A 27,642-nucleotide genomic window follows, 5' to 3' on the forward strand; every position below is an offset into this window, starting at 1 on the left:
TATTTTTTTTTTCTTTTTAAAAGAAGGATATTTCTTAAGAAATTCTGCCAGGACCATGCAATACATAATACATAAGTAACTATGGTGCAGATGAGTTACTGTGTGTTACTTATGGGAGCAGTAAATTCGAGATAAAAAATTCAGCAGGAATAAAATATTGATGCCATTATGCAATAATCTCTCCATACCAAAACGTTCTGCACTGTTCAAAGGTGTGTTGCTTTGTTGTGAAGCTTCAGTAAATCATGCCATGTGAGGCATTTCAATCATGCCATTGGTTGTATCTACACTGCAGAGTGTCTGTGTGGAAATACCTGGTTGGGGTTGGCCAGACCTACTTGCAGTGGGGTTGGCATCTCGTGGAGCCCTTGCCAGGGAACAGAAGGCTGGGGACAGAGAGTGGTGCTGAGGATGCAGATCTGCCCAAAATTGTCAAGCAGCTTGTTGGGTTTGGAAAACAGGGCACACAAATGAAACAGTTGTCTTACTACAAAGCACATTGCCAGGGTGAGGTGGGATATTTTTTTTTTCCTGATGTGGGTTTAAAAACGTGTTTGTTGAGTGCAAAAAATGCAGCTGACCTCACGGGGACAAGCCCCGTGCGAGCAGAGGGAGTCAGAGAGGTCTGGGACACTGTGACAGATGGTGTCTCTGCTTACCTGCGTGCTCACCACTTGCTCTGTTAATGCTGAAAGGAGGAGGAGGAGGAGGAGGGAGAAGGGAAGAGGAAGGAGCTTTGCTTGCCAGAGGGAGTAAAAGTAATGAAAATTTTCTCCAGGCTCACCCAGGGGGCTGTGAATTTGCTGCAGACCAGAAAGCTGTTGAAACTTACTGGACTGTAAGCAAGACTTGAGAAAAGGGATATTTAAAAGCCACCTTCCTCTCATAAAATACAGTGACAGAGTTCAAAGCCCTTGTTTTCTGAGAGGGTGCAGGCAGTTGACTGAAGATTGGACTGACTTTTCTTGTTACTTGTGCTCCAATCTGTTATTGCTGGGTGATGCGTGGGAGACCTATGATGTATGGCAATGTAACAGTGACCAAAACCTGCTGTAAAGCCATTCCTTGTAAATGGAAAATTACTTCCAAAAGTGTCTAACCAGTCAAAAGTGTCAAAACCCCCCAGCAACTCCAGCAGAAGCAGCAAAATTGATGATGGAAGGCAGGATCAGCCTCCTGGTTGAAGGAAGGATCAGCCTCCTGGTTGATGTGTTCCCCCCTGGGTGTCACCAGCAGCTTGGGTGTCTGGAGGGTAGAGAGAGCCCCTCCATTGGTTTGAGTTTGGATTTTTAGTGCCCCAGCTCCTGAGCCAGTGGCTACTGAGCTGTGGATGGGGGCAGTGTGGAAGAAGAAGAGGTGTGAGAATTCATGGTGAGGCAGGAGGTGATGGCTGCCCTTGGTGGTCACTGGGCCAGTGCTTTATTTTCTGGTTAAGGAGCTGTGCTGTGCTTGTCTGATCTCTCCTTTCCTTCTCCTGCTCCTCTTTGCTAATGGGAGTGTTTGTCTGATGTGGATTCAGCAGCAAGCAGCAGGTCCCACCTGTGGTGGCAGAGGGCCAGATCCCCAGGTCTCTGTGCACAGCAGAGCTGGAAGTCCATTACAAGCATATGAAAGATCCTATTATGTATTTTCTTTAGGTGAATAAAACCCAAAGGATCTTTTTTTTTTTTTTTCTTAATGTTTGTACCATTGTCAGGTCACAGTTGGATGCTTTTATCAGCTTGCTGAGCTTTTATTCTGTCTTTACCCAATGGCCTTTTAAAAACATCTGAAGACTTTCAATTCCTCCAAAGACACACAGTGGTAATAATCTTCTGTTTATTTGTCAGGAAAAAAATTAAGCCATTTTTCTGGGCCCTAACTATTAGAAGGGTGAATGGAGACACTTAAAATGTTAACACCATTTGAAGCCAGGAGTGCTGTAGAGTCTATGGAACAAAAAATTTAAGTGTAGAAAAAAAAAAAAGACCAGCAATTTTGGTTAATAGGGGAGTTTCACCTAGTTGAGCAATGGTTTTATTCCCTTTGTTATCATCAGTGAAGAAAAAAACTGGCCTCTATGTAAACTTAGAATTTTTTGTTGGCTGGGATTCTCAGTGGTTATCTGGAGTCTCTGTGGAGTGAAACATCAGGCTTGTCACATCTTTAGTGATGGGGAAGTTCTGGTGAATAATGAGGGGATGTAGAATCAGGATGCAAAGTTGTGGTAATGAGCCCCCTACAACTCAGGACAGTGTGTTGTTAACAGATGGGATCAGGAAATGGCACAGCAGGATCCTGAAGTTGCTTTTTTTTTTTTTTTTTCTTTTCCCTTTTCACTTGCTAGAGCCAGACTCGGATAATCAAGTCTGTCTGGGACAATGCTGTAATGCTTCCAGTGATATAACTCTTTATGGTTATATAACTCTATATAATGATACAACTCTATCTCAGAGTGTGACAGGGCTATAAAAAGTGTAGTAGTTGCAGAAATATGCACTTATGGCTTGCTAATCCTTGCTAAGCCTATAATTCTGATCCTTTTTTATCTTTAATAAGTGCAAGTTATTAAGCATATATAACTAGTTGCACATGGGAACCTTTTTTCTTCCTTGAGGGGGTATCCATCCTGGTGATAATAGAAGAAGTGGGTGGAGGGATTAGAGCATGAAAATAAGGTTTCTGTCTTTAGCTGAAGCACAGTGTACCCTGTTGAGTACATCACCTTGACAGTAATCCATCACAGTAATTTAATAGGTTACAATTTGGATATCCTTAACATGTTTTTATTGCTCTTTTCTGTGGCTGTAATAACAAGGGTCACGATAGAGACCCACTTGTTCTCATGCTGCTTCCTTCTGCTGTGATCTGCAGTTTCCCTCCCTTCCAGGCAGCAAGGAGATCCCCTCCAGTTCTCCATTCTCCCCTGGGTCTAGAGTGCAGCAGAAAGGGCTTTGGTTTGGGAGGGGTGACAAGAATGGGAATTTGCCAGGACACCAGGTGGGTTTTCAGTGCCAAGAGCAGACAGCTCAGTGCAATGATGCTGACAGAGAATATCTTTCAGTATTTAGATAGTTAAGATAATATACACTATTTTAGGTAGTATTTTAAACCATCCATTTGGGATAGGCACAGCTTGCCAGTTACCTGGAAGACCTTCCAAGGTTGCTTTTTTCCTGTTCCTGCAGGACAAACACCCCTGTTATTCATCCCTGCTATGTCTTCAGTGGTGTGCTGCTGGCACTTTCTGCAGACACTGCACAGGCTAAATAGTCACAGAGAGATTTTCTTCCTCACTTTCCGGAGTGATGCTCCAAGGCCTTATTTCCATTTCCTCTTCCTCCTTTGTATCCTTTTTTTGCTTTACTACTGCTGGAGACCCACCATGGTGAAGACAAGGGAATTCCCGTTTCCATATCCAGGGCTGCTTAGTTTCTTTCACAGAAATGAAATTCTTTTTTACTGAATCTGATACAGCCTTTGGAGCCCTTTGTGTGCTCCATCAGCAGCCCACCAATGCACATTAACTGTCTGCAAATTTCTGGAAGTTTAATGTGCAATGAAAATGAAATCCCGTTGAAATGAAATCTAGCCCTGTGAGAGATTGAATTAAACTGGAAGCTGATCTTTGAAGCAGAAGCTGTTTGTAGATGGATACACTTTGTGTGTAGAAAACTGAACACTCATCATTAGCCAAATCTAAAATAATAACTATAAATGTAGTGGGGTTTAAAAGTCTGATCTGTGTAACACAGGGCATTCCACTTCACTGAGTTGCTCCTCTGCTGAACCCATGAACTTGTGTGTAACTAAATCATCCCCTCCAGGGAGGCATCCAGTATTGATTTAGGAGAGGCTGAGCATCCACTACATTACTCACTATGTTTTGTGCTTCTCCATTAGGCTTTTGGCAGTAAAGAAGTGTCAAATTAGCCTGGCTTCAGCTTCTTGAAGTGGCATCTTCTTATGTCTTCTTTCCCACTGTATTAAGAAAGTCCCACTAAGGCACTTACACATATAATCAGCTCATCACTGTGCCTCCATTTGATAAAGTAAATGAGTTCAGCTCCTTAAACCTCTGTCTAGACTGAGTTTGGAGGCCTGGTGATGGCAGATACGTGGATATTTTAGCTGCCCTTTAATCCAGCTCATTGGCAGCAGTAGGGATGAAGCTGTGGTGACCTGGATTTCATCCTCCCAGGTTCCCAGTGAGTTTCTGCAGCAATTATTGTGGCCAGGTGGGTTTCCGGCTAATTCCTCATTATTGCTCATTGCTCAGCCTCCAAGCCCAGTTCTTACTGTTATGTATCCAAGGAGCAGGTGACTTTTTGCCAAAGCCAATTACATGCTGAATTGCTCATCTACCAAGACCTTTGGATCCTTTTCAGACCTGTTCTTTGCCTGGGACATTTCCCCCTCCTTGTGATGGAGTTCAAATTTTCATTGCTTTTCTCTGGATGACTGTTTTCCATTTAAAACATGTTTTAATGGCATGTGCCCAGGCATCAAGCGCAGCATCCTGACTGTCCTCAGTGCTGTTTAACATTCTTCTAATCCTCCTGTCATTTGACACTTCTATCAGTCATTTTATGAGGACTTTCATACCCTGGAGATAAGCACTGAATAGGATGCCTGGCCGCTGGTGTCCAGAAGGATCCCAGTAATAAATTTTTACTATTTCCCACTGCACCTTGTTTGATACTTGCCAAGTAATAAATTTTTCACCCATTTAACCTGTAATTTACTGAAGTGTGTGGTCTCAATATCTTGTTGAGAGTGTCACACAAAGGTCAGTTTGGTGAAGATTGCTGTGCAAGAGGCTTTGGCCACTCAGTGTCTCTGGGGTGATTCAAATGCAGAACCAGGATGAGATGGTGTGATGGGATGAGCACTTTATCTGACCAACTTGTAAAAGCCAGTTAACTGATATTTACAGTAATTAGTATTTTTTCCCCCTTCTTCTTCCCCAACATTGCACCTGTTTTTGTACACTTATGGGAAGTAGTTTCCCTATGTTTGTGTATAAAGTTTAGGCTTATTTGCAGAAAAATGAAATGTAAGAAGTTGGGCACTGTACATTTAAGGCTATTTGAGAATTAAATTAAAAAATATTTTGTAATTTTAAAATGTATGCCTAGTGTAGTCTAGATTTATATAAATCTTAGCTCTCCTTATCAGTAGATCTCAAAATGGCTTGCAAATTAGGTAATTTGCATTATCTTCATTTTAAGGATGAGAAGCTGAAGCTCAGAGAGGTAAAATGATATGCCCAAGATTACCTATTAGTTCTTCATCCATACTGAGCTCCCCAGCAGTTGCAGTGGGTGGATGGTAGCTGGGAAGACAACACTGAGCAAGAAGTGAGGTTGGATGTAAAAATTATCCCAGGAGTGCAGTGCGTTTTCAGACAGTGGAACACGCAGAGTTTCAATTCCAGAAATTTATCCCAATATTTTGAATTTCATTTTAATAGACTCTAAGTCCAGAAATATTTTTACTACACCATGGGAATGATTGAACATTGTTTGACTATTAAGCTGTTTATTCAGGAATCTTGTTTATTCCCCTCTGTCTCTAAAAACCCAATACTGGGACTATCAGTTTTTTCAGCGAGACAGTGAACTCTTTCAGACATACTTTGCCTGCAGTAAAGAGCAAACAGCCAGCCATTGTCATGATTTTACTGCTGGAGAGTCTAGAAAGAGTTTAGATTTATACATGCTAACTATTTATGCCAAAGGATGATCTGTGTTAGCAATTGAATTCCACACTTCCTAACTCTGAGCAGTGCCAGCTCTTTGCTCTCGTGGGTAAGTCATAAATTATGTATTATTTAAGCATTCTGCATGTTAACTGTTTTGTGCTTCTCAATGACATCAGAACAATCTTCCCATGGCTGGGATCTGTTCCCTGTGCTCCTGCAGCAGGAATCAACACCGGCACTGCTGGAATTGCCTTCTGCAATTGTTTTTTCACACTGCATATAATTCTTAACCCAAGTGTATTCCCTGTAATCTAAGGTAGGGGATAGTTCCCTGTTATACTGATTTAAAAGTCACCATTATTTAAGACCAGACAAACCCTGACAAAAAGGTTAATTGCAACCCAGTAGAGCTGCATTAATGCTTTATTAGGGGCAGCTAGTCATGTCGAGGTTTTTCAGAGCAAGTGCACCATAAAGGACATTAACATTTCACCTTGAGATTTTAAACTCTTCATAAACTCTGATGTATGAATTTAGCTTTAAAATGACATAATGTAGTTTATGAACTAAATTTTTTTTTCAGTGTGGCTGCTAGCTGGGTGGTTAGATCTGCATTTGGAACTGTACACAAACCCAGTCAGAGAGACTGGGGACTGAGAATGAATGCAAATTTTCAACTCCTAATTAAATTACGGTGAGAGTTCTAAAGGTTTTATCACTTGCATTTAGTTATATTTGAAAATATTTTCTGTTTTGTGAGCTTTGTGAGCTTGGAAATCCTTCTGATTTCAAGGTTTTGTCTCCACATAACCTTCAGGAAAGAGTCTCAGACGTCTTTTCCAACCTAAACGATTCAATGATTCTGTCTCATCCATTCCAACATCAATTCTGCATGGGGAAGCCTCCCTTGCTGCACTTTGTTTGGACAGATTTTTACTCTGGTATTTTGGAGTTTTTTATGCTCTGCTATACACTGCATCAACATCTTGGAGCTGGCTGATGTTTCTCCCTGCCCAGGGAAGGCAGCAGGGATGAGGAGCTGTGTTGGAGCTGCCTGGGGGTGTTTGTGGGCTGCATCCATCTGCAGGCTGTGGTGTTGGGGAGCAGGCTGGTGGCCAGAAGGGCACAGAGAGGTCCCTGTGGCAGTGCAAGGGTGCAGCTGGCAGAAATGTGAAAATGTGAGGTCTCTAAATGAGTCTGGAAAGGATTTTGCACACAGAGAAAGCAGTAAGTGCAGCAGTGGAGGGGAGGTTTGTGCAGAGCAGCTGCCACAGAACTGTGCCCATCCCAGAGATGCTGCACAGATGTGCCCATCCCAGCTGTCCAGTGTAATACAGAATGATGGATTTGGGATCCCAGGGAGAGAGATGTGTTGGCATAATACTGCTGTTGTTGGAGGAGGAGCTGATGGAAAGGCACGTGCTGTAGTGAGGGGATAGTTTGGACTTTCGGGTGGTGGAGGGACAAAAGGATCAACTTCTAACCTTGAAATACCATTTCCCCCTCAGCCACCATGAAGTTTCTGTAGTGATGTATAAATCTATACATTCATAAACCACTGAGTGGCTAAATGAGATCCTCAGATCCTTCTGGAAAGCTTTTCCTCCCCTGAGGAGGTGTTTGGGTGCTCTGACTTGCTTCACCTGACTATTCCCTACCTCCCCCCTGTGCTCCTGCACTCCCCCAGGAATCCTGTCACAGCATCAACACCTTCAACCAGTGTCACAGCATCTAAGGTTTAGAAAAAATACCTTTTTTAAAAATTAATTTGGTATTCCTGTTTTTATTTCTCTTCAGAGAAACCTCTGGCTCAGCTGTTGTGTGAAGGACGTCACAAAGTCATCTCTGTCTCAGACCCACAGTCAGAGGGCTGTCAAACTGGCAGTCTGGTTTAAGGCAAGAGGCATGGAGAACAGTGGATGTAAAAAATTTAATTGTGTCTAAAATAAACGGAGGAAGAAGGAAGTTTCCTGCTTTGGAGGGCAGCATTACAGCTGGGCCAAGGCAGAGAGTTTAGCCCATGTCCATCAGCATGCTTACCTTTTTCATGTCCTGTTCTTGTAACTGTTAAACCTCCAATTTAATGAGAATGCAGTAACTTTATTTTGAATAATGGATAGAAACAGGGAAATATTTTGCTAGGTTCCTGTTTAAGGGATCATTGTTTTGGGGACTGAGAATGAATGCAAATCATGAGTTTTTTTTTTTTTTTTAAAGCAGGGGAACAAATGCTTCTTATTTTGTCCCTGGATAAGAAAGTAATTAAAGAGAACCAGGGGAAACTATCATTTTGTTTATAAGCTACTCCAGAATTTTCCATTTGAGGTGGTCTTTGTGTGAAACACCCAGTTTAACTGCTTGTAAGGAGAAGCAGCTGCTGGCCTGATCTGGTGTGTGACCTGATGATGATGCTTTTTTTCCCAAGAATCTGAGTGCAATGGTGCAAGTTCAGGGTGCTTTTTCTCAGGCAATGCTGGGGAATAACGATGCAATCCAGCTGAGCTGAAGAGAGCATCAAAAAGTGTTGCATTTTTTCATAGTAACATTTTTGTTTTTGCCCCTCTTGCACCTGCTATTTGTGCATCTCCTTTTACTCCTTCCAGACTGAAAATATCTGTGAGGACAGACGGTCACTAATACTTGGGATAAAATTATCATTCTTTTTAAGTGTCTGTCTAAAGAGGAAAAGAAAGGAGAGAATCGTTTGAAGAAACATTGACAGCAGTAGGCAGCTATGCAAATTTTCCCTGGTCTATTTAAACACACACATTGGTTTTAAATATAATTCTGAACTTGTCTAGTCTACAACAAGGTCAAGAAAGAGAGAAATGTACCCTGTGCAGATTATTTCAGACACAAGGCAGCCTGTGTGCATTTTCACCTTCCCACTCATAACCCAGCATCTTGCTGTTGCTGTGTTTTTAATTCTCTTGGGTTGTAAATAGGAAACAAAAGAACTTGGTACTTTTTTCTCACACTATTACAGATGGGTAGGTCGGCGAAGGTAAAATAATGCTGGGCTTGGTGCTGAATTGGAGAAAAATGTTAGTGTATTCTGGGCTTCCAGTGTCCAGAATCATGGGCTTCACAGGGCTGAAAGAAATGTGAAAATGTGAATTCTCTAAATGAGGCTGGAAGGGTTTTGCAGAAGGTCTGCTCTGGCACAAAGCAAAGCTTTGGTCTTGGTGGAGAAAGGAGACAATGAAATGGTTTGTCTTGTGGAAAGAAGAGGTTACAGCAGATGAGCAGAGTGGTAACTTTGAATGCTAAAATGTGTGGCTTCTTTCTTTCACATGATATTGATGATTTCAGGTGGTGGTAAAGAAGGATTTGAAAAATTATAGTTTTCCCTTTTGTTTTTTTACAGCAAAAGGGTTGCTGTTGTCTGGTGTGCAGCTTCTTGCTCCATCTTCCCAAACTTGCCCAGGAATGCTGCATTTGTGGTTAATGCAGGACAGATGCTTTTCTTACCTAGAACAGTGACAAGGGATTTCTTACCAGTTCTGCTTTTATAAGAGAGGCATTTTAAACACTGTATTTTTAGGAGAGGGATCTCTCAGCCTGCAAAGCCCCATGACAGAGGATTTCTAGAGGGTACATGAAGCCATCTCCTGTCATTGCCAGCCTCTGACTCTTCTCCGAATCCTCCTCACTGCAGGAACTGGCCTGACCAGTGAGGAGGAGATGGGAGGGATCCCCCTCCTGGACCTGCTGGCAGCTCTGTGTCTCAGTCAAGGATTTCCACCATGGACACATTCAGCTCAGTCCTCTGGGAATCCCCACACCATTTTCTGCCAAACCACTTCCCAGCATGTATTGTCCATGGGCTTTTACCTCTCCCTGCTGGACCTCCCCATGTCCCTGTTAGGAGCTGGAGTAGTGACAACTCTGGGATGTGACAAATGAGAGTAATTTGGGCTGCACCCAGCAGTTTGTCTGTGGTGGTTTTGTGTTTGCTGAGCACTTTTCCATGGCTCTTGTATCAGCTGTGAGGCAGGATGACAAAATAAAGGTTGGGGACTGGCCTGTATTTGTCTTATGGACCACAGGGAAATATTTTTCCAGGGGAAGAGGACCATGACTGAATACCTGAATGTGTGAGTACCTGCCCAGGATTGGAAGTGAGTGAACACCTTCCTGGAGAAGAGCTTCTCTTTTTCCCTGATTCTTGCTGTGTGTTTGCAGTGACCCAAAATAAATCACCTGCACGCAATGTGGCCTCCAGCAATTACTAGAAATGCTAGGGCAGAGCTGTCACAATGCTGTTACCAGGCTCACTTGGTCTTTGAAATTGCTGGTTTAGAAAAATAAAGAACAGTTCTGACTTCTGTCTTAAAGCTTCTGCAGTTTTAGAGACAATTAGGAGAAGGAAAAGTGCAAGGATTTTTTAATAGAAATTAATAGTTCACAGATCACTGTATTCTGCCTCGACCTTGTTAAATAGAGAAAGTGCATATTCCTAATTGAATATCCCTGTAAGCTCCAGAAGCATGAGACATATCCAAAGCTCACATTTAAAGTTTACATTTGAAAAGTTAATAAAATGCTTCTATTTTTTTACCTTTTCCCAGTGAATTTTTTATGTGCATTTTTGAGGTCATGTATAAATAGCCAGACACAAATGTTTGTGCAGTGCTGGTGGCATGTCATGATATTTTAAGCTGTTCTGATTGTGAAATGATGAACAATGGATTTACATTTGTGTGAATGTGGTATGTATGCGGTAAATGCCAAAGCCAAGTTTGTACATCATTTTTTCTTGACGTTTTACTGTCCTTTCTGTTCCTTGCTTGCTATTTTGTCTCCCTCAGGGCTTCCCTTAACATTCCAAGTCTCTGACTTGGAATTTAAAGGCATTTAAAATATAAAGCATTTAAAAATAAGCCTAGCACTGGCACAGGTTGCCCAGAGCAGCTCTGGGTGCCCCATCCCTGGGGGTGTTCAGGGCCAGGTTGGATCGGCTTGGAGCAACCTGGGATGGTGGAAGATGTCCCTGTCCATGGCAGGAGGTTGGAATGAGAGGATCTTTAAGATCCCTTCCAACCCAAACCATTCTGTGATTCTGTGATGATTCTAATGCAGAAATGCTATGTTTCCTTTCTCAAATGCGAGTATTTTTCCTAATTTTCACCTACTCAGTATTCAAATTAAATAAAAGTTAAACCTTCCCCTGAACCCCTTTCCTGTCTGTAATTTGTTTGATATTTTATCCACGACTCTGATAAAACAGTGACATACCTGGCTAAACTGAATGTTCAGCATCTCCTTCCATGTCCTTGGGAATATGTTTCCTTCCTAAAGATACTTGGATTTTCAGTTTTTCTGCTCAATACTGTGGTGCTGCACTGCAGAAAATCCTGGTGTTTTCTTTGCTGCACCCATCTACCCCATCCACTGATGCATCCCCACCATCACAAACACTGGGGTGTTTTTCCAGCAGGAATGACTTGCTGACATGTCCCTGGGCTGGTGCTGCTGTCAGTGACAAACTGCTCCTTGCCAGGTGCTACAGGAAAATGTTCCTCAGGGGCAGCTCAGTGTGTGGGTCCCAGGCTACAATTAAAGCAGATGTTTATCATTAGTATAATAGCTATATTTATTTCTTAATGCCATTTGAAATCAATTTCTATACTGAATTCAAATGCTTAATTGTATTTTTTCTTCTAGTTTGAAGCATTACTGGTAGTGCAGTCTTTTGAATTTTTTTCCAGTTTATTTTTGTCCCTGAAGTCTAGCTGAGGTAAAAACCAGTAAAGACTTAAGGATCAGACTTCGGGGGCTGCTCCAGTGGTCCTGAATCAGCAGGAGCCTTTCTGTAGCTGGGAAGGATTTTCTTTCAGCAGGATTTGCAGGCTTGGGAAGCTTTTGCCTGAACTTCAGTGGCTTAGAATTAGATTTCAGCAGCAGAGAATGTCCCCAGAAGGCTGAAAACGGGATGTCATCCCTCTAACACAATGTCTCCAGAAAGCAGAGGAGAGAATGTTTTGATTCCTTTCACATTTACCTGTGCTGCCTTGAAGGAGCAGCATTTTCCCTCTTTTGCAAGCTCTTTAAGCGCGGAGCCTGAAGCCGCTCTGTGCGGCAATTTAGAGAAACCATTCATGTCTGAGACTGAACATCGCTGAGCAGAAAGGATCCTTACTAGCACTGGATGATGCCTGGGTAGTTCTGATGTGATTTCTGACACGGTTCCCTTCTTTCCCTGCAGGCTGGACCAAGTTTGCCCGGCTGACGCGGGCGCTGACCAACAGCCGCAGCGTGCTGCAGCAGCTGACGCCCATGAACAAGGCTGAGGTGGTGCACAAGCACTCCCGCCTGGCTGAAGTAAGTGCCTGTCCTGGGTTGACAAGATGATGCTTTTATCCCCCATCATCTTGTTCTGAATAATAAGTTTTGCACCTTTAGGACTTGTTCCAGAGTGTGAAGAGGGGAGAGAAGAAGCTGCAGTTTGTTTTCTGACACCGCACTCACTCCTCCACATCCCTGCTCCTGGACTGTGTTGTCTGCGGATGGACAGACAGCAGGACAGAGCTCTCCTTTGTTTTAGTTAGTTTAGCTAGCTGAGGCAAAGAAGTTCCCTGAACTGTGGGTTTTCTCTTTTCTTTGGCCCTGTTCAAACCTGCTCTGGCCTGAACACCAGAGGAGCACCGGCAGCTCCCACCTGAGGCCCACTGGGCCGGGCCTGGGCCGCGACATTTCCATCACCAAGAGACTGAGTGAGCTGAGCTGCAGCCAGGGGAGGGACTTTCTCAGTTCGTCATCTCTTTTGGAGCAGCAAGGGGTTTTATTGTTTAATATTGTTTAGGTTTTATTGTTTAATAAACAGGGTTTTTTCCACTTTTCTCCAAGGAGGTATTTTTCTCCCGGACTGTTGTGGGGAGGGGACGATTGAATCTGCTTTCCTAGAGGGGTCCCTTTGGGGGTTCTCTCCAAAATTTGCTCTGAACCAGGACAGTGGGGTGGACACCAGCCTGCTCCATTCCTGGGGAGGTGGGGGAAAAAAACCCCACCCTAATTCCCATTAGGTAAGGATTTTCTTAGAGGAAAATATTTCCCGACTCTGATTTTTTCAGCTTTTACTCGTCGTAAAGCAGCTCCACGTGGCAAGCTCACGTGTTTAGGACAGGTCATAAAACACTTTTATTTAAATGACACTATTTCTGTGCACACAGTCCTCAGCTTCCTGGGTGTGCCTTAACTTGGGGTGCACAGTGTGCTTCTCTACTGTGCTGTCTCACAGGGACATGGAACCAGGTTTGGTGTCCTTGAACCTCTCTCCCAGGAAAATGGGATTGTTTGAGAAACCTCTTGGAAGCATCCCTGTCTAGGTTCCCATGGCCTGCATATAATACCCTGATCTTGACTTTCCTGCAAGGCCATTGCTACAATATTTCCCCCATCACTTTTATCTTCAGAACTGATGCAATGAACTCTTTGTCTGGTTGCAAATAACTCCTGAACAGTGAGGGTGGTGCAACAAGTGAATACCTTCAGATTAATTTATGAAATAGGTACTGCCTTCATCTTCAGGTCCACTGGTAATGGAAAATAAATTGGTCAAAAATACAGGGTCAAAATATATGACCTACTGAAAAAGACAGACCTTGTGCCAGAGAACTTATCCTGGCAAGTGGCTGTGGAGACTACTGAACTATAATGATTATTTCTTTCATGCTGCATGGATTTTTAATTTTAAATCAGCAAAGAATACACAATATCTTGTTAGTCAGCTGCATTCACCACAGACTGTCTGAATTATTCCTGTGTACAGCTAATAAAAATGACTGGTAACTGTTAAGTCTGATAAGGTGAGCAGCACATTCTGGAAGGAATGAGCTGGGAAGATAATGCTCCTCCTCAGATACAGAAATATGGAAAATGGGACCTGTGCAGCAATGGTGAACCCCCCCCCCCTCAGTCTGCCTTCCTCACAGCACTTTGCCTACAAAGCACTTTCCAGCCATAAGGTACTTTTAAGAGAGGAGTTTGCACACTCTGCAAGCAGCTACTCCTGAGTACAACCTCATCCCAGCTATTCCTGAGCACACCTACTCCCTTACTTGAGATTTTTCTTGGGGTAGAACTGATAGAAGCTTTAAATGTTTGATTTTTTTGTTTTTTTTTGTTTTCATTACCTTTCTGGTTTTTATCAAAGTGAACTTTGATAATAAAAATCTTGAACTAGCAGAATGAAAACGCACAGTTTTCAGATGTTGGCAGTGTGGTGTTTTCCCTTGAATAATCCCATACCAGTAGCTTGGATAAATGATAGATTACTTACACCTCATGCTTTTCAAAATCATGATGGGTCATTGTCCTGTAAATCCATTTACAGCCATTCTTGAAAATTGTTCACCAGGACCACTATAGCTAGAGGAAAAAAAAAATGCAAGGGAGATTTAGATCAGGGAGCAGCAAAACCTCAAGTAAGGGAGTAGGTGTGCTCAGGAATAGCTGGGATGAGGTTGTACTCAGGAGTAGTTGCTTGCAGAGTGTGCAAACTCCTCTCTTAAAAGTACTTTATGGCTGGTAAGTGCTTTGAAGGCAAAGTGCTGTGAGGAAGGCAGACTGAGGGTGGGTTCACCATTGCTATACAGGTCCCATTTTCCATATTTCTGCATCTGAGGAGGAGCATTATCTTCACAGCTCATTCCTTGCAGAATGTTCTGCTCACCTTATCAGACTTAACAGTTACCAGTCATTTTTATTAGCTGTACACAGGAATAATTCAGACAGTCTGTGGTGAATGCAGCTGACTAACAAGATATTGTGTATTCTTTGGTGATTAAAAATCCATGCAGCATGAAAGAAATAATCATTATAGTTCAGTGGTCTCCACAGTCACTTGCCACCCACTCACCATGTCAAACTCAGCATGAGATTATGTTAAGAATAATAATTATGCTTTTACAGTATCGTGGGAGCTCCCAAGCACTCCACCACCAGAGGCACAGGGAACTATCAAGCATATGTTAATCACATTCTGCTTGAGCCCTAAGTAGTTTATTTTTCCAGCCCTAGTGAGGACATCTCCAGCTCCTGCCTCAGTGAACAAGGCAAGGAACAAACAGGCCTGAAGGAACCAGGGAAAGAAGTCCCAGAGCTGATTTATCAACAAAGTGTTGGGCACTGATGTGTCCAAAGAGATATCTGGAGATAACAACCTGGAGTTTGATATTTTATATGTCTCACCAGGGGTTTGCCATCTGTGCTTGTCTCTGGCAAGTGCCATTGGGACCACACCACTCCACAGAGGGCTCTGGGTTACACTGGGGCTGGTGTGACATGAGGATGTTGGCAAAGGGAGCAGCCACGGGCTCCTGGAGGTCTCTGCTGCTCTCCCACCACTGCCTGTGCAGTGGGTCCAGTGCTTTTCTGGCCATGGGATAATTCTGTACAATTCTGCTGACCCTGTAGAAAAGAAATGGCTAATTAATGGAACAAGTTAGTTTTTCCTTGTATCAGCTCTGCTGACTTTCCCTACAGATCCTGATTGCTCAATATGGGCTGAGGGAGGGTGGGACCAGGTAGGCAGGAGCAGGTTTGCATCCCTTCAGCCTGACACTGGCCAGGATTTGACATTTTGGGAAGGCACATTCCCCATCACAGAATGAGGGAGGCTGCTGTCGTTGTCCCTTGGTGTTTCCTGGAGGACAGATTTTCAGCAGAGCCAGACTTTTACTGTCTGATCTCAGCAACAGCTTTCTCTTAAAAACACGTAAAAGACAAGACTGCAAAGAATTAATGGAGAATCCCTATCTGTGGTGCTTGAGTTCATATTCTTAGTTATTATACAGTTTATTCAGAGTCATTTACTCCTCTCCATTGAGGAAGGAAGGATCCTGTGTTTCATCAGTTTTACACATCTGAGGCTGCTGTTTTCAGTCCTGGAAATATGGTGCATCATCCAGCATGGGGCAGGTGTTAGGCTGAAATGAGTTTTAAAGTTGCTGTAATTACTTATTTTATCCCATACAGACTTCAGATCCCCAGATGGATCCCCAAATGGATCTTTCAGTTGTCAGTGCAATAAATTACCACGTGTGTGTTCCTTTGTGCTTTTGTCTCTTGTGTTGGGCTGAGATAAGAGGTAATTAGATTAGCTGGGAATGCCTTAAGTGAATTTGGCTTGGTTTCTGCAGTGTTTCCAGTTCCACAATTTTACAGCAGTGAGCATGCAGGAGATTATAGTCCTATGCAGAAAAAATGAGAAGTAATTACAGGAAATAAAGGAGAACCCACTAGTGATACTGAGCTTGTGGGAGTGTCGTGGTTTGACCAGGAAGGAGTGGGAATTCTGGGAAGCTGTGGTCAAACCAATGAAGGTTTTGGGTTTGATACTGACACCTGGTGTAGCCAGTGGGGTTTGGACACACCTCCGAGAATACACAGGGGTTAAAAGCAGGGCACTGCCCTTGGCACTCCCTCTTTTGGACATCGCGGCGAGGAGTTCAGATCTCTCTCCCCCGCCCAGCCTGTTGCTGCTGGGCGGGGGAGGGGCCGGCCATGCGGTAGGCCCGGGGCCTGGACAGAGATGGGGTTGAGGGGGCTTCGGGGGGGCTTCGAGGATGGAAGGGTGGAAGATCCCAGAGAGTCAGCCCTCGGGCAGCCAGCCCCCCCCCCCCCCCCAGGAGAGCAGCCAGCCAGGAGGAGAAGGAGGGAGAGTGCCCGGCCGGAGCGGCAGCGTGTGGGCAGCGTGCGTGGGAGTCGCTCCGGACCGACAGAGACTGAAAACTTTTAACCCTTCCTTGCATGATTGGGGCCTTGCAAAAATGCTAATCCTCCTCGAAGCTGAATAAGAAGGGAGATAGGAGATGAGATAAGACAAGGACCTTGGCCCGAAGAATGTGGAGATGATTGGATGGGGAGAGATGATTTGGAGTGGCCTTTTGGCTGGACTTTTTCTTGTAGCCATGGACTCAGTTGTTCCTGTGACACAGACTGCATTTAGGGGGAGGCAGTGCCTCAAAACCAGGAGGGTTCATTCGTGAGGACCCCCCGGCCCCAGGGGGTTGGAAAAATATGGGGGGGACAGATGTCCCAAAGCAGAGACTGTGCCTTTTTGGAGTGAGACAAGGCATCCTTGAAAGACAACCCTAAAAGCAGCTCTGGCCATGTCCCAGTGGTGAGAGCACTGGGCATGGAAGGAACATGTCACAAGCGGCAAAAGGACTTTTTTTTTCCCGGGCGGTGCCGAAGTGACAAGGAAGCACACGAGGTTTCAGTGTGTTTCCAGGAGAAGCCTATGGAACAAGAAGGACTCCTTTCCTCTTCATGAACTGCAGTTTGAGTATACTAAAGTGTCGTGCCGGGCTGGGCAGTTGGTGTTTTTGAGAGAATGTATTGGATTGAGAAAGTCAGGGAGTGGGGAGGAGGAAAGTGGTTTTGTAAGGTTTTCAATTCTTTTCTTCTTTTTCCTTATGGTCTTTCCCTATTTTTCCTGTAGTTTAAGTAATAAAGTGTCCTTTATGTTTAAGTTGGAGCCTGTTTTGCTTATTCCTGGTCACATCTCACAGCAGACACCAGGGTGAGGCATTTTCATGGGAGGCACTGGCTCTGTGCCAGGCTCAAACCATGACAGGGAGCAACAACTTTTTGAAGAAAATATGAAGGAAGTGTGATATTGGCAGGGTTTTAGGCAGAGATTGTGCACATGATGCCTCATTTTAGGAGGTCAGCCAGCAAAGCTGGGGTCACCTTTGATAGGGTGTTGCTCTGGCTCAGCAGTGATTTAAAAAGGAGGTCAGGCACAAAGAATTAGTCTTGTAACTATTACAAATCTGAATGAGTGTTCATGTTTAGATTATGTGTTAGGAAGAAGCTCCTGTTTCTGAGGCTGGTGAGGCATGGGAGCAGGTTGCCAGAGAGGCTGAGGCTGCCCCATCCCTGAAAGTGCTCAAGGCCAGGTTGTGTAGGACTTGAAACAACCTGATGTAGTGGAAGATTCCCTGCCCATAGCAGGAGGGTTGGAGATACATCATCCTTTCGGTCCCTTCCGAACCTAAACCATTCTATGATTTTTTGTTCATAACTGCAAAGCAGCTGCTGGTGTGGCAGTACCCAAAACCTCTGTATGGAGCCTCTCTTCCCTTGCTGTTGGCATGGTTTCCCCACAGTCCATCTGCAAAGACCTTCCTTTTTGCAGGAAGATCCTGAGGTGCCATGCTGCTCCCATTCATTGAGCGATAGCTGCCTCTACACGTCCTAAATAAATCAGATTATTTAGAAACTGTGGATTGCCTTGCAATGTTCAAAGAGCACAGTCCTGTCTCTGCTGTTCCTCACAGAAGCCTGTAGGGCCCATCACTGGATCCTGTTCACTGAAAACTGTAACATTTGCCTCTCTGCCTCCTACAGGTTCTCCAGCTGGGATCTGACATTCTTCCTCAGTACAAACAAGAAGCTCCAAAGACTCCACCACACATTATACTCCACTATTGTGCTTTCAAAACCACCTGGGACTGGGTCATCCTAATTCTAACCTTCTACACAGCAATCATGGTTCCATATAACGTGTCCTTCAAGACAAAGCAGAACAACATTGCCTGGCTGGTGCTCGACAGCGTGGTGGACGTTATTTTTCTGGTGGACATTGTTTTGAACTTTCACACCACCTTTGTTGGCCCTGGGGGAGAGGTTATATCTGATCCCAAGCTCATAAGGATGAACTACCTGAAGACGTGGTTTGTGATTGATCTTCTGTCCTGTTTACCATATGACATCATCAATGCCTTTGAGAATGTGGATGAGGTGAGTGGCTGTAGTCTGTCTCAAAAGGGTTGTTTGAATTAAAGGTTCATTTAGAAGCTTCTTCCCTGGTGCCTTGTGTAGGCTGACCTAGAGCAGAGACTAGACTGAGTTAAAGTAGGGATTTATTAAAAGGGCTCAATGGATCCAGCTTGGGCAGCACAAGAGCCCAACCAGGACTACACCCAAGATGAACCAAAATGGTCACAGAATGTGCAATCAGTCAGGAGGTCTCACACTTTTATAAGTTCTGGTTCATTTGCATGTTGGAGTTAATTGTCCAGTTATAGCTCCAGCTCATGAATTCCCATCCTTCTTGTTTTTCTCTCTTCAGTCCAATGTTGTTTATGCTTTTGGGCCTGAGAGTTGGATAATTTGTCCTTGGTCCCCAGCTAGAGAAGGAATTGTTTTGTCTCCCTATTTTGTGAAGAGAGCTCACCATCCCTTAATATATCTCAGAACTACTCACTAAAGCAGCACAGAATCTGAAAAATAGAAAAGCTAAAACCTGAGGCGTCACCCAGTGAGGCAGCTCAAGTTCTGTGCAAATATAGGGAGTTGGCCTTGAGCTGCTGGGATTTACCGGCAAGATGCTCCTGTGTTGGTGGAGAGGTGTCTTAGGGTTCCACTACCATGTGTGGATGTTTATTTTAGAGATGGGGGTTTTAGAATGGCTTGAGTGTCATCCAAAAGCATTGGTGCAAATCCTGTCAATGGGCTGGGCCAGTTGGGATGTCCCCTGTCGCAGCCTTCCTTTTCAGCTCGGTCTTTGGGCAGCTCTGACCCATTGCAGACCTTGATTACGGTTCTGTTATTGTTCTGGCTGAAGCTGGTGACAAATTTGCCACTTATATGAAAGCAGGGAATGACTCTGAATAAGCATTTTTTAAAATCCTGCCCTAGGACTACCTTTAGAACCAGGCTGTAATTTTTTTAATGCCATTTTAAATGTTTGATTGAGAGAAAGATTTATTTCCATTTTTTTTGTACAATTATTCAACTACGGCTAAAATTTGAGAAACTATTTGAGGAGAGAGATCATAAATATCATAGATGGATGCTGAATGAAAGCTTTTTAATTGTAAGAGTGTTAACATTTATGCAGTTGAGCTTGCAGCCTAAGCTAATACAGAAAACAAGCAATAACTACAACAAATAATGCATGCGTGAGTCAGTGTACAGAAATTCATTATTAAAATGGAACTGTAATGGCTTTAGGACTTGTTTTAATTTTTCTCTAGAGCATTTTATCTTCAGGGCCATAAACAGATGAAAAAGCCTCTGTTCATTTTTGAACATTTTAGCAGTTTTTTCTTAGAATGCCGTTTAGTGGGGTTGTTTGTTTGTTTGTTTTTTAATTCTCAATTCTGCACTTATATATCCTCACTATACGAAATCTACGTTCTTTTTTTTTTTAATGCAGGTTTTACTGCAAATTTTGTAGAGCTCCTTTAAAATTTCATCCCTGCCTCTGCGTGCTGAGTAGCATCTTTTGACATTGTTCCATTTTATTTATAGCAAATATGACAGAAGTGATAATACTTGCAGCTTAAATTCAAGATCCTATGAGGGCTGCCCATCTGAAACCAGGTTGTACAGTCAGGCTGTGTAAGAAGGTGATATTAGCAAGGCTGTAGATGTAATACATCTTTTAAAGGTAACCAGTTTCAGACTCAGAGGAGCCTGATTTTTATAAAAATAGCAGTATTATCTCCAGATTTTTGAGCTTTAATATGTAAAACAAACAGAAAATTTCTGTGCCCAAGCAGGACAAATTTAAAGGATGAGGTTAACCTCTTTCTCTAACATAAACATGGGAAATAAACCATCTACAATATTTGTGACAGGGAAGAGAATCTTGACAGAGCATTATAATTGAGACACACCTAAAGTGACAAACTTTAATCAAAATGTAATAACCATAGCAAGGTATCATGAACTCCAGTGATCCTAGAGCAGCTGTCATTTGCTTTCAAACAAATGAAACATTAACTCCTTTTTAATAAAAGAGACAACAGTAAGACTCCCTTGTCATGAAGCACTGTGTTATGGCTCTGGAGCCTCCAGCAGGTTTATATTTACTTGATTTCCCTCCCCTCCAACTCCAGCTTTCCCTAGTGTCTGAAAAGAATTGAGGAATTGATTTTGAAAACAGGTATGTAAACAGTCAGCCTTTCTTCCCTGGGTCTACATTTTCCCTTTTCCCTGTCCTTCAGGGGAGATCTTGTTATTTTTTGTGATATATCTTCATTTGTGACATTTAAGTCTTTTGAGCTGGTTGGTGTGTTCTGGGTGGTTGCAGTTATTAATTCTCTTTATCATCATTTGGTTTTTAACATTTATTTTAACTGGTGCTTCTTGCCTGGAATTTAACTTTTTGCCCCCCCCCAGCAGCAGGGTGTTCAAACACTGTTCATAGGTAAAGAATACAGAAATCCATAATCTTAATTTGGGAGAGATACTTTCTCCCAAATAAATAATGAATAAATATTATAATAATATTTATTATTAAATAAAATAATAATAAATAATAATAATAATGAATAAATAATGAATAAAACCAATGTTTCTTGTTAGAAAATGGGTGTTTCCTTCTTAAGGTAAGCAGGAGAGAGTTCTTTTAGCAAAGGTTTTAGCTCTCTGTCTTGGCCCTGGATGTTGGATAAAAGTCTTAAAGTTGATGATTGTGGCATTTCAGATAAAGTTGCAGAAAATGAGCTTAGCAATAAAGACCTTGGGTGCAGGTCCTGGTGCTCTTTGAGTTCTTGGTGTGGTGATGAGGGATGGACCCAAATCAGAGTGAACAGCCCTAAAAGCCAGCTGAGTGATAGGTTGTGGGATCTCAGGATCTGAGTCCTGAGATGCCGAGTCACCGAGACCACCCTTGGGGGGCCCGAGAGTCCTGGAATGTTGCCAGAAGTGTCTGGTGGCAAGACTTTGACCCTACACGGGAGACGACACCTTTATGAAGATAAGAAGACTTCACCGGGGTGAATGGCGAAAAGATTAGCTAATTAGAAAGTGAGACACAGGGTTTAAGATTTATGTACAGGGGGGTTTAGAGGAATAAGATGGAGGAATTGGGGTGTGTCCTGTCCTCCTTCTTCTTCCCCTTCTCCTCCATCTTCTTTGGCCACGGTGGCACTTTTAGATTAGTTATTACTGAGAGTGCACCCAGCAATGAGAATAAATGGTATTGGAGAAAAATGATAAATATTGTACACGTAACAATGAGTATAAAGATACGTGGCGGTCCGGAGGACGGCACAGTGTGCTCATAGCTGACTGCTGAGCAGATCTCTGTTCGGCCGAAAAAACATCTTTTAGATAAACAGTTAATAAACATAAAAACCGAAAGAAGAACTGAAGCCTCTTCTCGTCCTTCGGTATGCGGGCTGCCCCAAGGCCACCTCGGGCCTTTCCAGGCCCCTCAAACAGCCGAGATAACCGGACAATAGGTGACTTCCCAAATTTCCCTTGTTTTTCCTACATCTGACCCTTGTTTCACATAAAGCATCAAATGCTTTTTTGCTAGTTGTTAAAGAGCTGGATGAGAAGGGAGAACACCATTGGAGGGGGTTTCTTTTCCTCCTTATGGGCAGATCTCTCACTCATGAAGAAGGGTATGGCCAAGGAGGTTTGGGATTTTGTCTCTCTGTTGTATCCATAGACTGCTCTATGTGATACCGGTGCTTGAAGTGAACTGAGATGCCTTAAGCACTAGAGTGCTAATTATAATGCCAAAATTAAGGAGATAAATTGAAAGATTAAAAAAATAAGGTTGAAAAAAGGAAATGTGTGTTTTCTTACCAAGGGTTTTAGTCCTTCAGATGTATCCAGGGTAGGATCACAGTTGTCTGTGTCATTTCCCTCATAGACAACTTTAGGTGGAGGCTGGAGTTCCCACCTGAGGCAAGCATGACTGCAAATCAAAGTTATTTTGCTGCTGAGTACATGTAAAGCCTTGGTAGAAGGATTTGATGGAGAGGATTATGACACACAAATTGGGAGCTGGGGGGGATTAAGATGAATTGAGGCAGAATTAGAGGTGTTGGTTTCCAGCCTGGAGTTACAGAGCCAGGCTGTTGGAGTCTGCTCAGGGGGATTGGGATGTGTGAGAGGGAGAGGGAAAGGGAACATAATGAGAAACACCTTGTTGACATCTAAGATGATGTGATGGATGAGGAATTAAGTGCCTAAGTGGTATTGAAAGGGCAAGAAAACAAGGTAAAATAGGCTGGAGAAAGATGAACTAATGGAGAATCCTTAGTGGGACATTTGATTTAGGAAACTTGCTAGGATGATAGTCCCAGACCCAGAAAATCAGAAAAATGCATATCTTTTCTAATTGGGCAGCATATCCTGCACTGAAATACATTCTGGCTAAACCAAAACCTTACAGAAAACCTTTCCTATACAGAAGTGAGACAGGGGACAGCATAGTGGGGAATCTAAGCAGTTTTCAAGGAACAAACCAGAATAGAGTTTGTGTGCTCAGGGTCTCTGAAACTTGGATGAATTTTGTTTTTTTTAGTATAAGAGTTCTCTGAAACTTCAGATTTAGTCTAAAAGTGTCTGCCTGTGTCTTCTTTAACATTATGCAAAAAAAAAAAAAAAAGACACTAAACTTTAGATTAAAGGGGAATATGATGTTTGGATCCAAAGATTTTGGTCCCATGAAGTTCCTATATGTATTAGGATGTGAAGTGTGTAGAGACTGGAAATAGGATTTTTGTCTTGAAGTTCCATGTTGAAGCTTGCAGTGATTCTAATTTTTTTTTTTCCCTGAGTAATGAGCTGCATGTAACAACTCTTCCACTGCTATATGCCCCAGTTTATAAAATTTATAAAATCATGACTCCCTGCTTTTGAAGCTGGAGAATTATGTTACCTTGAGACTTAACCTTTATATGTGTTCTGCCTATTAGAGAAAGAAATATCCAACCTCTCTCACTCTGGGCTACCAAAAAATTGTTTCTAATCATTTTTTCCATACAAGTCAGACTTATCAGCCTCATATTGTGATGAAATTGTCAGCAAATTTGCAGGTACCCAAGGATTCTGATCAGGTATGGTAAAACCATGCTGAAATCTCCCTTTGGGACCAAATACATTGACTGACATCCCAGGACACCAGGATGTCGGGCAGGTGTTTGGATCTTGTCTTCACATGCATTTGAGCCTCAGCAAATAAGTATTTTGAATAAATATTCCCCAAACTAGATGGATGGATGAGCTTTTGGCCAAATGGAAAATTCTTCCACAAATTAAGGGTTAAATTCAGATGAAAAAGCCTCTTATTATTTTGAAATACATGATTTTTTTTCTGGGAATTTTAACTGAGATTCATGAATTTCTGAGTTTGTCATGAAATAATATCTAGAAGCTAGATCTCCTCTGTGCCAGAAACATGGTTCTGAAATAACAAATCACGTACTGTGAAGAAAGGGATCCACAAAGTCAGGGATCCAGATGGTTTTCAGATGAGTTGTGTAAAAGATCATCCTTTCTGCAGAAATTAATTTTTGCAAGGCAATGGCTGGAAATGAAAGCAGAGAAATTTAAATGACCTAAACCAAAATTCTGTGCCAGTTGTTTAATAATGTAAGACTACATGACCCAGTGGCCTTTAAAATTTAGTGATCTATGCAGGGCACATAAAGCACGGACTCCTTGTAATTGTAATTTTCTTTTAATTGCTATTATCGATCTATTTCAGCACTGTCAGGAACTTCTTTGTATCACTGCAATTAATAGAAACTAAAATTGCAATGTCTGTAAATTGAAAGCAAACAAGAGCTGATTAAGCTGGTGTAGCCATGTTCACACCTGCAGTGCTTTACTGCAAACATTTCCATTGTGGGAGATATTTGAAGGAGAGTTTTTGGGCACCAGGCTGAGTGGTGTATGCAAGGTGAAGATAAATTGGTGTCTTTCAAGAGTGTGACTTTGGCTCTGAAGTACAGTCTATGGCTAGCTAGCTATTTTAGATCTTGGTGGCTGACTTGGAGAAAATAATTCCCAGAACTAAATCCTGGCTGCAACCAAGTGTTAAACTACAATGGAAATTCCTAGCAAGTAATGACAGAAGCACTAACCCTGGGACCTGGCATTTTCCCCCTTGTTATGCACTCAGAAGAAATTTTAATGTGGAGAATGCTGTAATTCTGTTGTAGAGTGTGAGAACCCACAATAGAATAATAAAGTGGCATGAGTATGGTATTAAGTTATAAATGTATCCACTGTAGGTATATATTTTGTAGAATTTCAACCATTTTCACCCCTTTCACTTAGTCACCTCTGTCACCCCATTGCACGGACTTGCAGAATTGCATCTCTTTGGCTTTTATTCTGAGGTTTTATTAAAGTTTTTCCACCAGTTAATTAATCAGCTTTAATTTTTTTTTCTTAATTAATTAACCAGCTACTTTAATGCTGTACAAGGTCTGGGATATGTCTGCAGGTTTCCCTGTGGAAACACCTGGAAGTCTCCATGATGTGAGAGGCAACTTGTGAAAGGAAGGAACTGAGGCAGAGCCAGGGCAGGGGGTGGTGGGTGACCTGACAGCCTCATACACCTCTCTGATGTGGGTTCTGGCACATGAACTGTAATTAGATCTCCCAGTGGTCTTTTATTATTCCATTTTTAAAATATTTTATTTCAATGTGGTGTATATATTTCTGGGAAGCAGATGTTGGGTACAAGCCATTCAAATCAAATTTTCAGTCAGAGCTGAGTAAGCTGATACAGAGTCCAGCAGAGGAAATTGTTTGTGGAGCACTTTCAAGGGAAGCTTGGAGTCCTGTGTGATCCCTATTGCTCACAAAGAAAGGGAAGGCTTACAAAGGAGGTGAGGAAATGAAATCATCTGATCAGATGCTCACTGAAGTGATGCTGATGGCAGTAGCACAAATTCCTATTTTGTCATCTGCCCACCTTCTCTACGTGAGTGAACATTATAATATTTCATGATACTGTCTTTTTTCTCTTTTTTTGGGCACACTCATGCACTAACAAATAAGCAGTTCAAGATGCCACATCCCCCTTGTATCTAGAAAAAATATTTTGCAATCACCCTTGTCTTTAAAACCTCAGTTATTTACTGTTTGACATGTGCTGCACTGTATGGTTGTGCCATAAACAATTCACTGGAATTTTATTTATAATGTTACAGCTTATTGACATTTGTGTTGGAGGAAAAAACAAGGAAAGTTTGTTCATCCCCCTGGTAAAAAACCAGAAGATAAATCCCAAGCAATAAATTTAGGGGTACTTTTGGAAAATGCACCAAGAAACCTGCTTGCTTACATTTTGCTGTAAGGACTGAAATTTTTGCTCACTAAAGTCACTACTCCCATTGCTTCCAGTGGTGCAGAGTCAAGTATTAACTGGGCTCTGCTTATATCTAGACCTGGGATCTAGATAGCTGGTGCAGAAGGAAAGCCCTTTACTCCTGTGTGTATCTATATAATTGAATACAACTCTAAATTCTGCTCTTAAAGTGGTGATAAATCAGAAATGTTGCTGTTTTTTGTTTTGTTTTGCTTTTGTCATTTGCTCATTTTGACATGTAGCTCTATAGCTCTGCAGCTTTATTATATTAATTGTTTACCAAGAAATAAAGATTCCTGATACAAGTTAGAAGATTTACTTTAACATTAACTCCAGTAAAGCAGAATTAAGGAGCTAACCAGGGATTTTGGAGCTAAGCTCTATTTAAGTAGCTAAGCTCGAAAATTTCTTTTGGGAATGATTTGCTGGTTGCATTTCAAACAGCCTTTACTTCCTCCAGGATACTCCTCCTGCTCTGCACAGAATAGAAGTTTTTGGTTGTGTGCCTGCAGGCTCACCTGCTGGTGTTGGCAGGGGTCACCCTTTCAGTCATTCCCAAAATCTATAAGCACTTTGTTTCCTCTTACATCGTGGAACAACTGTTTGGTGGAGATTGCCCAAGGTTTACAAAAATCCTGCCTCTTTCACTGCTTCAATACTTTAATTACAGAATTCACAGAATGAGCTATGTGATTTATTTGGGTTATTTTTTGTTTTTGTTTTTTACTTCTGGTGAGAGAAAGGTAATGAAAATTTTGCCCATGCATCTTTAAAGAAAGTATTTGGACTGTATTTCAAAATGTGCTAAGCATGAGATTCACCTGATGAATTCACCACATGGGGCCAGGCATTGTTCACAATGAGGTACAGGCAATTTGGGGCAGGGCTCCTCATGTTGTAAGATGCATCTCCAGAGTAGGTCTGAGGAGTCATTCTGCCCTAAAACTTCCATTTCTCAACCTTGAATGTAGTGACACTGCTGTGACAGTTCAGATGCAAACTCCTCTGTGGTCTAGTTTAGGCTGGGGTGAAATATATCCCCCCTTGAGACTGAATTTACCTCACTTAGATTTTTCAAAGGATAAAAGCAAAAGCAGAAAAAAAGAAAAGGTGTAAAACTCATGGGGTCCTTTTGAGTCTCTGAGTCATCAGCTTTGGTGAGCAGGTTCATTGTATCACCCATCCTATAAACTGGTCAAAATCCACCTTTTTTCATGATGTCTCAATAAATCTCCCGTAATTTGCAGTCTGTGCATTCCTCCCTGTGCCAACCTCCTTGGTTAAATATTTCTTTTCCCTCCCTCATGTTTGTCTCCTCGATGTGCTTAGAAAGAAGAGTCATCCCTCCCCTGCATAAACACCCCTATTTTCCTTTCCTTAATTTAGGCAAACTGATCTTGTCTAGACAACTCATTTATGAAATTTTATGAGCATTTTGGTGGCTGTTCCAGCTGCCTCTCTCTGCAGGAAGTGAAGTTCAAATACATCTCTTTAGGGCAGAGCTTTACAGGTTACTCCAGGTGGAGAATTCATCTTCACTTTGCAACTGGGGTTTGGCTTTTCTTGTTGATGGTGGAAACATTCAGCTGATCTGTCCTGGAGCTGGATGTGCCTGAGTGCAGCTCACTGATTGCTCTGGGTCATGTGGGATGGGTATGTGGGATTAGCCCATATACCCAAATATTTCATTTTCTCAGTAATCTTCAGGTAAAGACCCTTGTAGTTGTAGACATTTTTGTTAATTTGTGCTGTAATGGATGCCTTGGGACTCTATATTGCCAAGCTTTATCATATTTTCCTTTATTCCCACATGGTTATTCTCTGTTTCTGACAGTGTGCCATTAGCAGGTTCTGTGATCATATACTGTTTCTGTTTATG

At 42.4% G+C, this 27,642-nt stretch overlaps 1 protein-coding gene across 1 annotated transcript in view; it reads left to right on the forward strand.

Annotated features, from left to right (window-relative positions):
• KCNH5 (potassium voltage-gated channel subfamily H member 5) overlaps positions 1-27,642 on the forward strand; it is a 160,489-nt gene that overhangs the window by 26,660 nt on the left and 106,187 nt on the right. The window contains exons 5-6 of the mRNA XM_005491639.4: positions 11,892-12,007; positions 18,041-18,433. Coding sequence (XP_005491696.3) covers positions 11,892-12,007; positions 18,041-18,433 — 509 coding nt within the window. The remainder of the gene's footprint in view (positions 1-11,891; positions 12,008-18,040; positions 18,434-27,642) is intronic.

Source organism: Zonotrichia albicollis, chromosome 6, assembly GCF_047830755.1.
Source record: "Zonotrichia albicollis isolate bZonAlb1 chromosome 6, bZonAlb1.hap1, whole genome shotgun sequence".
NCBI classification, from domain to species: domain Eukaryota; kingdom Metazoa; phylum Chordata; class Aves; order Passeriformes; family Passerellidae; genus Zonotrichia; species Zonotrichia albicollis.